Here is a 14,384-nt window from a genome sequence, read left to right as displayed (position 1 = left end):
AAATAAATAAATAAAAATCTTTAAAAAAAAAATAATGAAATTGGTCTAAGGATTAAATGAGATAATATAAAAGAACAGCATCCGGCACATGATAAAAATGTAACGTAGACTGTTTTTACTTCTGATTGTGGTATTCCCATCCCAAGAATTGTTACTCTCCCTGCACACCGTATTTCAGAATTCGCTCGCTAACACCTTTGGGTTCTTAATCAGGTCATTCATTTTTCTTTTCAGTAATAATGGGAAAAGGAAAGCCTATGCTTTCCTTGACACGTGGGGCGCGTGGGGCGTGTTTCGTGGATTAACCATTAATCCCCGTGTGTGAGACCGGCACTCAGGGTCGCAGGGCTGGACGGGAAGCGAGACACGACTCACCGGCCCGGCCCTGTTCCCCAAGGAGGATTCAGAGGCCTAGAGGCGGTAGGTGCCCTGCCCCGCGTTTCCTCAGCGAGCACCATGACACTACTTATGTGGTGATGATTAATTGACTATGATTAGAAAAGATTCTCAGGCTTAGGAAATCGACGTTGTGGTTAGGAAAGAGTCTAGTCATCCAGCTGGCTTTGTCAAATGGGAGCGAACCGGCGACATGAACACGCTCACTTAATTCCAGATCTAGACCCAAAGGGACTCGTGGTTAGTCCAGGTATGAAGACCTCGCGAGACTTCGCCTGTCTCTTCCTCCGTGCGGTGGGTGGAGCCAGCCTTCCTCATTAGAATAAGGTAAACAGGTTCAGCCCAGTTATAAATGGAAACAAATATGTGGCCTCGGTCACTGACGGCTGTAGAGAGCGGTGCCTGGCTGGAGAACTCAGTGCAGCAGAGAGAAGGGGCCAGAACATGAGTTCCAAGTCAAAATTTGTAGGGATCATCGGAGCGCCTTTCTCAAAGGGCCAGGTGAGTAAAAAGCGTGGCCTTGAATAACTGAAATTCATGACAAAGTCTCAGACTTTAGAATTAGTAAGGTGCTAATGTCTGCTTAGCTCAGTTCCCTGGGACAGCCGGGCCTGAAATAGATAGATAGATTTTAAAGTCCTCTTACCATTTTGCAACATTGGAGAATTATGGTAACAAACTCACTTATTCTTGTGGCTCCTAATCCCAGCGGCAGCCAGTTTTATTTGAATCGACTACATTTTTCTTGGTATTCTTTAAGAGAACATATTTTTATTTGAATGGTAATGGGCTGTGTCTGTATTATAGCTACTCATTGAGATTCCCATGTTCTCGTTGCTTTGGGTTTCAATAGCGCATATGCCAAGGCCAGAGGATTTTGAGAAAACACTTTGGGTTCGTCATGTCTTAATGCCTAGAAGCATCTCGTGGATTGGCAGCAATTTTCAGACTTCTTTTAGTCTGCATAACCTAAATGTTATTGGTTTATGCAACTTGGTGAATGATTCATATTATTTCAGGGCTTTCATTATCCTGTGAAAATGTTGGTACATGTGCTAGGTAGAATCCTTTGTGCATGTCTTTTTGAGGGAGGGAAAAAGAAAAAGGAAAGAGAAGAAAATCCACCTGGAAGTTGGCAACATTGAAGGGACTAATGCATTTATGAAATGCCCAGGTTGCCAACACATGCCAGCAACCTTGCACTTTGCAGCCTTTTTTTCTGGTGAGCGCACTCATTCTGGCAAACAGTGTGATTAGAGACCTCGGACTTCAGCATGCATCTGTGCTTAAAGGGGGAACACAAAGAACAAAACAAAAGCAAACAAGACAGTGTGACTTGGAACTCCGAGGGTTGATATTTTGTCATTGTCGTTGTTTCAAACAGGGTCTTCTCCGTTTTCCAGTGTTCTCTTTGCCCATCTGGGCAGCGGCTCACTCCTCTTAGTTTTGAACTCATGCTTGGCACTCTGGCATTTTATTGCAAAACAGATTAGGAGAGGTCAGAGGGTAGAGACCCAAACTGCATTTGGAGTGTCAGTAAACACTGCTGCGCCTCCCCTGGTAGTCCTTCAAAGCTCTCTTCCGGAACACAGGGACATTTTGCTGACATAGAAGTGTTTCTTCTAGCGCTCAGGTTAATTGCAAAACCCACAATATACTCACCTATTCTTGTGACAGGTTCTAACGAAGACAGAATGAAAATAACTGACCAAAAGGAAGGAAAGGAGGAAGGAAAATAAAAATTTAAGAAGGAAGAAGGAAGGAAAGAAGGAAGGAAGGAAGGAAGACAGGCAGATGGGAGGGAGTGGGGGAGGGAGGGAGGCAGACAAGCAGGTAGCAGCCTGAATATACTCCGGCCCTCGGATCTCAGCAGAAGATTTTATGCTATGATAATAATACCCCATCAAAGGGATAGTATTTTGAAACACAGCCTGATGCATTTTGTTTTTAGTATTTCTTTTTCTTTTCCCCTACAGCTCTTCCCCTATTAAAACTTGGCTCCATGAGAAGGAAGCTTATTGTTTCCTGATAGTAAGGGCTCAGAGAGAGATATTTCTACCCTAAGCCCTAGCATAGGAGGAAAATGGTGGCCTACATATTAGCATCTCTCCTCAGCTAAAGGAGGTAGAAGTTTACAGATAGGCAAAGGAGAGAATTAAGGGCAGAAGGTTGAGTCTGAGAAAAGATTCCACTCCCTTGCAAGGCACTGAGCGGTTGGGGGGGGGAGGGGAGCTGATGACAAAATATGAGAGAAGTATTATATTTATTGTACAGTTCACTAAGGCTCAGAGCGGTTTAGCAATTTGCCAAGTTACTAGCCTTGACTGTGTGATTCCAGACAGGATTGTATGATCCCGAAGCTTATGCACCTGATTTGTGTTAATGTCACACACACTCTCAATCCACCGCAGACTTGATGCTTGTGGCCAGTTAGGGCTGGGGGCCCAGCTTCGAAGTCAGTGGAGCTAAGGAAGTGATTTCCAAAGTGGGCAGATAAACCAAGCAGTGAGAAGAGACCAATAGTGAGAAGCAGTTTGAATCAAACAAATAACCTATCACTCTGGAAAATCTAACCACTGCGTTAGCACAAATAGGGTGTCAACTAAGGGGTCTATGAGACTTGTTCCAAAGCTTGAAAGGAAGAGGGAAACGGCCAGGGGGTTTTCTCAGGGTGACAGTTTTTGAGCATCTACGAAAGGCTACATGTAGCCCCGTGAGCAGAAAGAACCTTGGGCTGAAATCTAATAACGGAGGAAAGACAAAGCAACCACAAAACGAAAGGCAAAATTAGAGCCAAGCGGCACTCTACTGAGGTTTAAAGAAGGGGCAATTATGTCTGCTCCAGGAGGGAGGTGTGTGGGGGTGGTCATGCCAGAAGGCAAGGGAGAAAAGGAGCAAAACGTGTCGGGCAGAGGGGTGGCGGGCGCTCGGCGCCCAGAGCAGGAATGTGACATCCAGGGTCTGCCTGGCAGCCGGGGCAAGTCAGCTGTCAGTGGAATTAGGTAGAAATAGCTGCTTCATTTGGTGCCGCGGCCCCAATCCTAGGGACAGACGCACGGGTCTTCTGGCACGTCTTCTCGTTGGATAACCCCAAATAACTTCCTGTGTCTACAAGCCTTGTTGGAAATTAGAATCAGAGAGCTACAGAAGAGAACTGTTTCTTTTGGCTGCTATTCTGCCAGGAAGCTGGAGAGGATTTATGGCAAGGAGGAAGTGTGTTCGCCTCTCTGATGTATAAAAACAGCAAGTGGAGCATTCTTGTCAATCCTGATGAATGAAGCAGGTCAGAACCTGAAATACCGGGTTGGTCTTTGTGAATTCAGCTCCCAGGTGATGAATTTCTGTGGCCTGTTTTCTCCCCAGGAGCTCAGCAACTTACCCCCGTGCAGATGTGCACGTACGACACTCTCATGCCACACTTGATTTTTTTCTTATGCTTTTTTTTTTTTTAAGATTTTATTTATTTATTTGACAGAGAGAGAGACAGCTAGAGAGGGAACACAAGCAGGGGGAGTGGGAGAGGGAGAAGCAGGCTTCCCGCCGGGCAGGGAGCCTGATGCAGGGCTCGATCCCAGGACCCTGGGATCATGACCTGAGCCGAAGGCAGGTGCTGAACGACTGAGCCACCCAGGCGCCCCTCTTATGCTTTTATCCAAGTTGTTGTCTGGGTTTGCAGAGTAGCTCCACCACACCATCCCTTTTCCTGGAAACCTACTCATGTTGCAAGACTGAGCTGAAATGTCATCTACCCCATGTAGCCTTACCTGGCACACTCTGTCCCCGGCAGAGTTCGGAGCATCCTGTTTTTGTTGTTAGGACCTCTTGTATCGGCACTGAAACAAATCTCCCAAGTACTGTAATTGGGGTTAAATATACACATTCCCTATTAGCTCATGAGTTACTCAAAAACAAAAGGCCTCTCTTTTTAGTTGATTGCATCTCTGTCTCTCAGAGTGCTTTTGCACAAACTACATGTTCACCATGTTGATAGCGTGGTGTCTGTCATGGGAAGAGGAGACACAGGTTCTGGGATCCAAAGAACCTGGATATGAACTAAGGCTCTGCCATTTGTTAGCTGCGTGTCTATAGGAAAATGAGATAACCTTTCCGATTCTAGATCCTCAGAGTTGACATGGGACTCATTCAGTCTGCCTCACTGGGATGATTCAAGGAGGTGGGGTAAATTCCTGGCTCTGGAGGAACTCAAAAAACAATAGTTACTCTTCACCTGATTGAAGAATGAAGAGTTTCTATTGTGGGCATCTGATCATGTCTGAATTATTTTATTTTTTAATCATTCAGCCACGAGGAGGGGTGGAAGAAGGCCCCGCAGCATTGAGAAAGGCTGGCCTGCTGGAGAAACTGAAAGAACAAGGTAATTTTTCCATTGAAAGATGATCAGCCTGATTTCCTTCCTGCTCTGAAGAAAGGAGAGGCTCCTGCTAAAAGGGAATGCATATGGAATAACATTTATCCCACAGAATTGCAGCACGAGTGGTGATTTTAGAAGTACATCCTATTAAAAAAAGCAGTGTATGGAGAAAATTCTCCATAGGTATTGTTGGATGAATATCCTCACTCAGATATTTTGTCTTTCCAGCCAGGCTATTGTATAAAAGAATCTGTGGGCTAGAACTGGGGTTGGGTGGGTGGTAGGGGAGTCAGGGGAAGTGCGAAGGAAAAGTAAGGGGCAGTAGGAAGTACTCCGCTAGCAAGAAGACTCCTGTTTGCAAAAGGAAATAAGACAGTGATGATGATGATGATGCTGCTGCTGGTGGTGGTGATAGCACATAGTGTTTGCACAGTGTGAATGTGTGTATGCATGTACTATACGTATACATACATGAGCCTGCAGAGAGAAAATGATACAGAGTTTAAAAGTATAGGTTAAAGCAAATGTTGTCTTTACATATAAAATCCTGATGATGTGCTGGCGAGGACACAGAACAACTGGGGCTGTCGCACGTTTCTGGTGGGCATGCTTAATGATACGGCCACTTTGGAAAGCAGTTTGGCAGTTTCTTAAATAAATACCCATCTGCCTTCTGGCCCATCAAATCTCCTCCTAAGTATTTACCCAGGAGAAGTGAAAACACATCCACACCAAGACTTGTACTTGAATGCTTCTAGCAGCATTATTTATAACAGCCAAAAGAACGGAAACAATGAAATACCCATCAACTGGTGAAGCGATAAATGACAGGTGGTACATCCACACTGTGGGCTTGGACTCAACCACAAAAAGGAACGGGCCACTGACAAGGGCAAGAACATGGATGAGCCTCAAAGACAACATGCTAAGTGAAAGAGAGCAGACACAAAAGACTACCTACTGTATGATTGCTTTTACATGAAGTTCTAGAAAAGGGAAAAGCATAGAACAGAAAGCTCATCAGCAGTTGCCTTGGGGTGGGCGCAGAGAATGACTGCAAAGGGGCATGAGGGAACTTGCGGGGGTAATGGAAGTGTTCTAAATCTTGATTATGGTGGTGGTTACAAGACTGTAGATGTTTCTAAAACTTATTGATCTGTACAGTTAAACTGAATGAATTTTAGTAAATAAGAATTATATGTCATGAAGCTGAGAAAAGGAGGGGGAGAGAGAACAGAAGGGTTGTGTAAATGGACTGGACTAGTCTCCCAGTTAACAAGCATAATTTGGTCAGATTTTATATCAGGCTAAATCTCTTAAAGGTGTTACTGAATCATAGATATGCACAAACATATAATAAATACAATATACAATGACTGGTTAGTTCAAACACTGAACTGATCTCATGTCACAGTTTTACCTGAAGCTCTGTACCTTGACACCTAATGCAAGTCCTTCTAGGAAGTGCACCCAGGTCCTTAGGAACCTCGGGTTACCTGCAATATCTCCTTATTAAAAAAGTATAATAATTAAGCCTTTATTTCCTGAGCTCACTGAAGTGTTAAGCTCGTTGCTAATCATATGCTTATTGAATTCTGACAATACCACTGTGAGGCAGGTACAAAGCACAGGGGAGGGAGCTGAACTACTTCAGCAGGTAACAGATTGGATTGAAACCAAGGACTGTTAATTAGTCAGAAAATTTAGAAAATACTGGTGTAGGGCGCCTAGGTGGTTCAGTCGTTGAGCGTCTGCCTTGGGCTCAGGTCATGGTCCCAGGGTCCTGGGATCGAGCCCCGCATCGGGCTCCCTGCTCGGCGGGAAGCCTGCTTCTCCCTCTTCTGCTCCCCCTGCTTGTGTTCCCTCTCTTGCTGTGTCTCTCTCTGTCAAATTAATAAAGTCTTAAAAAAAAAAAGGAAAGAAAATAGTGGTGTAACTGGTGCATTTCCTTCTGGGCATGTACATAATATATATATTTTTAAAAAACAATTTATTACAAATACAACACATGCTTATTGGAGAAATGTAGAAAGCACATAAGCAGGTAGGGCCACACAGAGATAAAGACAGCGAGGCTGCTCATTAAGCCCAAACCAGAAGATGATCACTGTCCTACTTTCGTGTCCAGCCTCACTGGATTGATTGCACAAGTGTTTACCGAGAGCCCAGTGTGCAGCTGAGATGACAATGTCAGGCAGAAGCACACACGGTTTCTAGCTTTGCAACTTGAATGGTCCTTCCTGATGTTTTCTTTGCTTATCCTTATAAAAGTACACTGTTTTGCAAGTTTGGAATCATCCTACACAGACTGTTTTGTAATCTTTTTTTATGTAGTGACCTAAAACTTTTGCTTTTAATTACAGAGTGTGATGTGAAAGATTATGGGGACGTGCCCTTTGTTGATGTCCCTAGTGATCCTCCCTTTCAAATTGTGAAGAATCCGAGGTCTGTGGGGAGAGCCAACGAGCAGCTGGCTGGCGTGGTGGCAGAAGTCAAGAAGCAGGGAAGGACCAGCCTGGTGCTGGGCGGAGACCACAGGTCCTGCCTAATGACTCTCTCTCTGAAGTCGGGCACAAAGGGCCTAAGGGGGTATAAGCGAAACCGTGAGAGGAGAGAAAATACGAAAGGGAAAGTGCTGATCAATACTTTATACCGATCTGCCTTTTCTTCTTTTAATTGTTTCAGTTATTTCTTTTGGAAATAGAGACTTAGCTCCATTTAGAGTCTTGCATTACCTTTATTACAGCAGAAAATATATGACATGAATGGATTTCAGTAAAATATGCATCACAAACTTACATTCCTAGATGAATAAACACGAAGTTCCTGGCCGGGTTACTATACTTGATTCCTGATAGCAGGAACAACTCATTTAAGTCAACATTTGAAAGTATGTTTCCTGTTCTAAAAGTAATAATTTCAAACTTTTAAAACACACACACACACATAAATAAAATAGTAGTAATTGTATTTCCTAACAAACATTTCAAGTGAAATTGCACATCGGGCATATTTCCTTCCTGCCATACTGTTTCCCTTATACCTGATTTTAACAACCGTGTGATCCAGTGCTTTGTTCTTAACCTAAAGTACAGATTTCCTTATGTTACCTCATGGTATATATAAGCATAATTTTTACTGTTGCATATTTTTCATCAGGGTATTAAATCACTATACATATCCATATTGCCACATATTCAGGTAATTTTCAAATTTTCCTGATTATAAATAATGTGGCAAAGGCCCTTTCTGTGCATGAGCCTTTTTAATGTCTACTCTTGAGGTCCCTGAGTACATTATCAGAGGTCTGATCAGATCAGAAAGTACAAACATGACAATGGCTCACTTCAGCTCCCTGTTTTCCTCCAAAGCCAAACCATTTCCAGGGCTCCTGTGTGACAAAACTGCAATTGAGAAACTGGGGCTCACTTTCTTTTTTAAGTGGAAAAATTTGTACGTGGAAATGTTAAGAGTGGCAAACAGCCACAAGACAAGAAATCTGAAGGGGAAACAAATACCAAACTGGATAATCAATATCTAAGCTTCAAGGCAGGTTCCCCTCACTTTGAGCATCTACAAGTTCACAATTCCCTGAATGACACTTGACCATCCGCAGGTGGGAGAACACAGGTGCCAGACAGCATATCCTAATCTTTTGACATTTTATGTAAGATATTACTTAGTGCTTCCATTCTGGCACATTTTCTAGAGCTTGGAGTGTTTGAGTTGAACTTTGAGAGTTCTGGACCAGGATAAGAGTGGGTCTTTAAATGTGTGGCAGGAGAGTAGGAAGTTCAAGCAGAGCTTCTGAGCACTGAATAGCAAGTGAGCACTCAGGAAATGCTGGTTGAACTAGATGCAAGGATTTCTGAGTGATGCTCCCCAATTGTAAAATAATCGGATTTTAGGAAAAACGGACTCTGTAGTAATTCACTTGAGAGAATGAAGTATTTACCAAGAGACATGAGAGTACAGGAAGCGAGCCTGATTTAATCTTGAGAATTAAATAGTGTCTCATGCTAAGGAATTTCCTGTGTGACTAGTGTTCTTATACAGATTTAATTTTTGGTTAAAACAATAATTTGCAATTTTATTAGAAGGTGGTTTCCAAAAAATAAAAAATCACAAGTTTTTTAGTAAGCCCATTGATGAAAACTTACCTTGTTAGTAATTAAGCATAAGCTATGCTTTTCTATTGTTATAATTGTTTAATTGGCACCTCCAGTTAAAAACCTGCCAGAAATACCAGCCATTTTGACTTAAAGGAAAACCAAGTGAGAGCACTGAGTTAATAGTATGATGGATGGAATAATATTGCAAACCTGATGTTCACACAAACTTTTTTCCTCTAAAGTATGGCGGTTGGAAGCATCTCTGGCCATGCCAGGGTCCACCCAGATCTCTGTGTCATTTGGGTGGATGCTCACACTGATATCAACACTCCAGTGACAACCACAAGTGGGAACTTGCACGGACAACCCGTGTCTTTCCTTCTGAAGGAGCTAAAAGGAAAGGTAAGGGGCTGGTTTGTATTCTATTAGAAAGGAACCGTCTCTTTAGCAAAGTCGAGGAGGTAGAAGGGAAGGAAGAACCCTGGTGCCATCTTATTTTTGGTGTAATCTCAAACCATTTTCTCAGCAGCCAATAAGCTAAGGGTTGGTGCATGAAGGAAGTGAGGCTCTGTGCCTCTACCTTACTTGATAGTTTGCAAACTGACTTTACATATATCTTCCCTTTTTATTCTTAAACTAATAACCTTTTTAGTATGTGGGGCAGAGAGTAATCCCTTATAAGCAAGTTAGCAGAGGTTCAGAGGTTAACTGACTTGCTCAAGATCACATGCCAAACACATAGCAAGGCAAGGGCCAGAACTGGTCTATAACCTACCTCTTTCTCCTACGTGACACACAGCCTTTCATGCTTCCCAAGCATCCCCTCCACATCATGGGACCTTTTTCAAAAATGGAGTTTTAAAATATGGATTACAATGGTTTATTATTTAACATCTTTACTGTGAGAAGTTCATATCTATATCATAAGAGGAAGAACTAACTCCTTGCTCCCTAGAAACTTCTTTTCTACAAGATGTGAGATGACAGGGGCGCCTGGGTGGCTCAGTTGTTAAGCGACTGCCTTTGGCTCAGGTCATGATCCCAGCGTCCTGGGATCGAGCCCCGCATCGGGCTCCCTGCTCTGCAGGAAGCCTGCTTCTCCCTCTCCCACTCCCCCTGCTTGTGTTCCCTCTCTCGCTGTGTCTCTGTCAAATAAATAAAATCTTAAAAAAAAAAAAGATGTGAGATTACATTCCAGATTAAGATTTAACATTGTGGGGCGCCTGGGTGGCTCAGTTGGTTAAGCGACTGCCTTCGGCTCAGGTCATGATCCTGGAGTCCTGGGATCGAGTCCCACATCGGGCTCCCTGCTCGGCGGGGAGTCTGCTTCTCCCTCTGACCCTCCTCCCTCTCATGCTCTCTGTCTCTCATTCTCTCTCTCTCAAATAAATAAATAAAATCTTTAAAAAAAAAAAAAAAAAAAGATTTAACATTGTGGTTCATATTCATTGATATTTTGTAGCATATCAATAAAACAATTTTTACTGATATAGCTATAGAATATTGGTCTTTATGATACCTGGGGATTCAAACCCCTTGTTAAGTGCTCAGAAGTAACACTTTTTTTATTTTTTTATTAACATATAATGTATTATTTGTTTCAGGGGTACAGGTCTGTGATTCATCAGTCTTACACAATTCACAGCTCTCACCATAGAAGTAACACTTTCTGAACCAAGTTATAGGTTTATAAACTTGCAAAGTGTGTAGTTAGCACATGGCAATAGCCACCCTTGGCTCTAGGGCATTTGGAGAGCAACCGAAGCTGCTTGAAAATCTCCCCTAGTCACTCTAAGCCATCCTTGGGATTAAGTCCTACTGAGAAGAGAAATAAAGAAGGAAGCTACAAAAGTCATGAAAGCCACTGATTTCTTTATAGCAGAGTTTTGGGAAAGCAGGGCCCCGTGGAATGGGGCACAGAGAGGTAGATGCTGACAAATGATTCAGGTTGGGTCTGGGCCAGGGTGAAGGTGGGTAAAGCCAAAGCCATCTAGAGCACCACAAGGGGAGGGAGGCATTCTCTTCTGAATTTTGTATTGTGTTTTAATGATTTCCTCGAAATTTATGTTCTAAATATAAGATATATGCAATCCACTAAGGGCCCTTAACTTTCAATGTAAGATTTGCTCAAGATTCATATATACTAATCAAATGGAAACACTGCAATTTTAGATCCCCGATGTACCAGGATTCTCCTGGGTGACTCCCTGCATATCTGCAAAAGATATTGTGTATATTGGCCTGAGAGACGTGGACCCTGGGGAACAGTAAGTTTATTCCTTGATGTGAATTACCTTTATTTTCTCTCTTTTGCATGCTAGGCATGCTGGTCAAACCTATGAGAAAAAAATTATTTTAAGCACCAAGTATATATATCAATATCTATATACCCATACAAATATTTATGTCTATAAATCAGGTGATTTTTATACTAATTGACTTGCTGTTAAAAATACATTAATATATACATATAGTTCATAGGACTTAAATATTTTATGTATCTTGCCACAGTGATCTTTTCTTTAAAGGGAAACAAGAGGGCATAGAGTTAGACTATTAACTGTAGGATTATCTTAATATCTCCTCTTTCATAGCTACATTTTGAAAACTCTGGGTATTAAATATTTTTCAATGACTGAAGTGGATAAACTGGGAATTGGCAAGGTGATGGAAGAAACACTCAGCTATCTACTAGGAAGGTATGATGCTTGTGTGTGTGTAACGTAAATATTAAAAGGACTTACTACTGATGTTAATGATTATTAATAAAGCCTTCATGTAAAATTATGGAACTTCACTGGATTGTTACTATTTATAAAGCAAGGTAAGAACTGTATTTATGTACTATGTATTAAACCACCAACTTTAAACTGAATTTCTTTCCCATCTCTTAAAAGAAAAAAAAGGCCAATTCACCTGAGCTTTGATGTTGATGGATTGGACCCATCTTTCACACCAGCTACGGGCACACCAGTTGTGGGAGGTCTGTCTTACAGAGAAGGTCTCTACATTACAGAAGAAATTTACAAAACAGGTAGGTAAAAATTGGGATGCATAAAGAAGCAAGTGTACACATGGCCAGGATATATTTATACCATCTGATCTGAAAATCAAGCCCCATTGGACACTTCCAGAATGCCCATCACATGATGCAATCACCAGCGGTTTACACTCCTGGATAATATTTCAAGGCAGGGTACTGAATTAAAAATGTCAACTATTTAACAAATTACATTATTTTCCATTGTTGTTATAGGGCTGCTCTCAGGATTAGATATAATGGAAGTGAACCCCTCTCTGGGGAAGACACCAGAAGAAGTAACTCGAACAGTGAACACAGCAGTAGCAGTAACCTTGGCTTGCTTTGGAGTTGCACGGGAGGGTAATCATAAGCCTATTGACTACCTTAACCCACTTAAGTAAATGTGGAAACATCATGTAAAAATCTCACAGCTAATGTCATAATTAGTCAATCTTAATAATTTACTTAAGCTTACAGTTATCCTCCCAAAATTTGGTCTTTCTGAAAAATGTTCTGCCTCGGTGAATATTGGTATAATTAATATAAACTATCAATTCCCTTTTGGTGTGAAATTCAAGATTTGGAAATTCTAAGTTTTGTGTAATTAAAAACACACATAGAGTGGGACTCCTGATATCAGAAAAAAAAGCTACCCCACGTGAAAAGGGACCATATTCCCATGTTGTTCAAAGATGTGATTTTTATAATAAACTCTTTATATTAAGATTGTATTATGTCTATATGTTTCTAAACACATGGATTTACTAAGGATTTCAAAAGCTCACAGTGAAATCATCATCCCCAAAACATTGTAAAACTGGTGAGATGAAACTCTGCCTCCTGGTTTCTTCATCTGTAAATGGGTAATGGTAAGGCCTTGTGAATCTCCCAAGTTCATTAATGTTAGATGACCATGTTTTACTTTTTCTAAACCTCAGACATGATATTGGCTTATATTTTAAGCAAGGCTGCTATTCAGGTAGCCTTTTGGGAGGTAGAAAAAAGAAATCAAACTGCTGTTTGTTTCTAAAACCTTCTAATTCAGATAGGAATTTCACCTAAAATTATCTGTGGCTTACAAACACTCCCACCGTCCCTTCACTCATTGCAATTATAGTGTCTCATTGGCTGAAATCCTTAAACAACCCAAAAACTCATCTTGGCTCTGGAATATAGTGAGGGAAATGGAATAAAATAAGTAAGAGTAAACTACAGTTGACCCTTGAACAACATGGGTTTGAACTGCATGGGTCCATTTACACACGGATTTTTTTTTTTGGATATAGCACAGTAATGTAAATGTTTTTCTCTCTCTTATGATTTTAATAACATTTTTTCTAGCTTTATTGTAAGAATACAGTATATATACATATTATATATGTAATATTATCAGCAAAATATGTGTTAATTGGCTGCTAATGTTATCACTAAGGCTTTTGGTCAACAATAGGAGTCAAAAGTTATAAATTTTCGACTGTGTGTGGGGGTCAGCACCTCTAACCCGTGTTGTTCAAGGGTCAGCTGTATAATCAAAACCAGGGAAGCAAACTCTTCCCCTTCTCCCCAACTTATACAGAACTCCAGTGGACTCTGTAATGAAGCCAGTCCCATGAAAGGATTTTTATTGCTGTAGTAGCTATGTGTCAAAGAGCCTCTATCGTCTGATTTTTCACATGCAACCCAGAATCTTAAACCTAACTGATACTATAAACTCTGTAAGATAAATATTTTACTGAATTACTTTTAGGTAAGAGCAATTGTGATGGACCTTAAAGTATAATGTTCAATAATGTAGGCACATGGGGTTATTTAAATTAATTAAAGCTTAATAAAATTAAAAATTCAGTTCCACATTTCAAGTGCTCCAGGCATGTACAGTTTCTGACTCTGTATTGGACAGAACAGATACAGAATATTTCCACCACTGCAGAAAGTCCTATTGGACTTTTTTTTTTTTTTTTTCCCAGAAAGAAAAAACTCTTAGGATGCAATGAATATAAAGGCGTTGTTTTCCCCTCAGGTGCATTCTAAAACCAAATAAATCTATCTTCTTCTAATGTCTGATTAACAATTCTTTCAAAAGCCTATTTTGGGAAAATCATATCCCCATATTTTTAGTAAGAGAGGAAAAAAGGTAATTTTTAATAAATTAACTGGAATGTATTTGTCCTTGAGAAAGTGGTACTGATTTTCACTTCCTTTAATTCTATTTGTATAATACCAGTGTCACAATTATTCCCACTCTATGATCTCAAAGCAATATATTCTTCAAGGCAGCAAGAATATATTGAAACTATGTTAAAAGTAATACTTGAATTCATTTCTAGAATAAAATTTCTGGAGAACTTGCATGGCAAATAAAGATTTAATGATCAGAATAATATGAACCACAAGGAATATAAAGGTCTAAGAAGGATGTATTTGGAAATAAAGATTTGAAGTATAGTTGGTCAAGCTTCTCTGATTCTTAAAAAAAAAAAAG

General features: G+C 40.9%; 1 protein-coding gene across 2 annotated transcripts; it reads left to right on the top strand.

The window, feature by feature from the left end:
* The first annotated feature begins 744 nt into the window (after window positions 1–744).
* ARG1 (arginase 1) lies at window positions 745–12,626 on the top strand. 2 transcript variants are annotated; one of them, XM_036120824.2, is made up of 8 exons: window positions 745–897; window positions 4,699–4,771; window positions 7,132–7,306; window positions 9,123–9,282; window positions 11,053–11,147; window positions 11,475–11,579; window positions 11,778–11,914; window positions 12,137–12,626. In XM_036120824.2, exons 1-8 carry the CDS (start codon window positions 841–843, stop codon window positions 12,301–12,303), a joined length of 969 nt encoding a protein of 322 aa, XP_035976717.2. In that variant the 5' UTR covers window positions 745–840; the 3' UTR covers window positions 12,304–12,626. The 2 variants fall into 2 exon arrangements, with proteins under 2 accessions (XP_035976717.2, XP_077910843.1); XM_078054717.1 differs by lacking the exon at window positions 745–897 and adding an exon at window positions 3,656–3,679.
* Window positions 12,627–14,384: the final 1,758 nt, after the last annotated feature.

The sequence above is a fragment of the Halichoerus grypus genome, chromosome 9 (genome assembly GCF_964656455.1).
Source record: "Halichoerus grypus chromosome 9, mHalGry1.hap1.1, whole genome shotgun sequence".
NCBI lineage: Eukaryota > Metazoa > Chordata > Mammalia > Carnivora > Phocidae > Halichoerus > Halichoerus grypus.
Note: the sequence above shows the minus strand (reverse complement) of the source record. Positions and strands in the feature narration are given on the sequence as shown.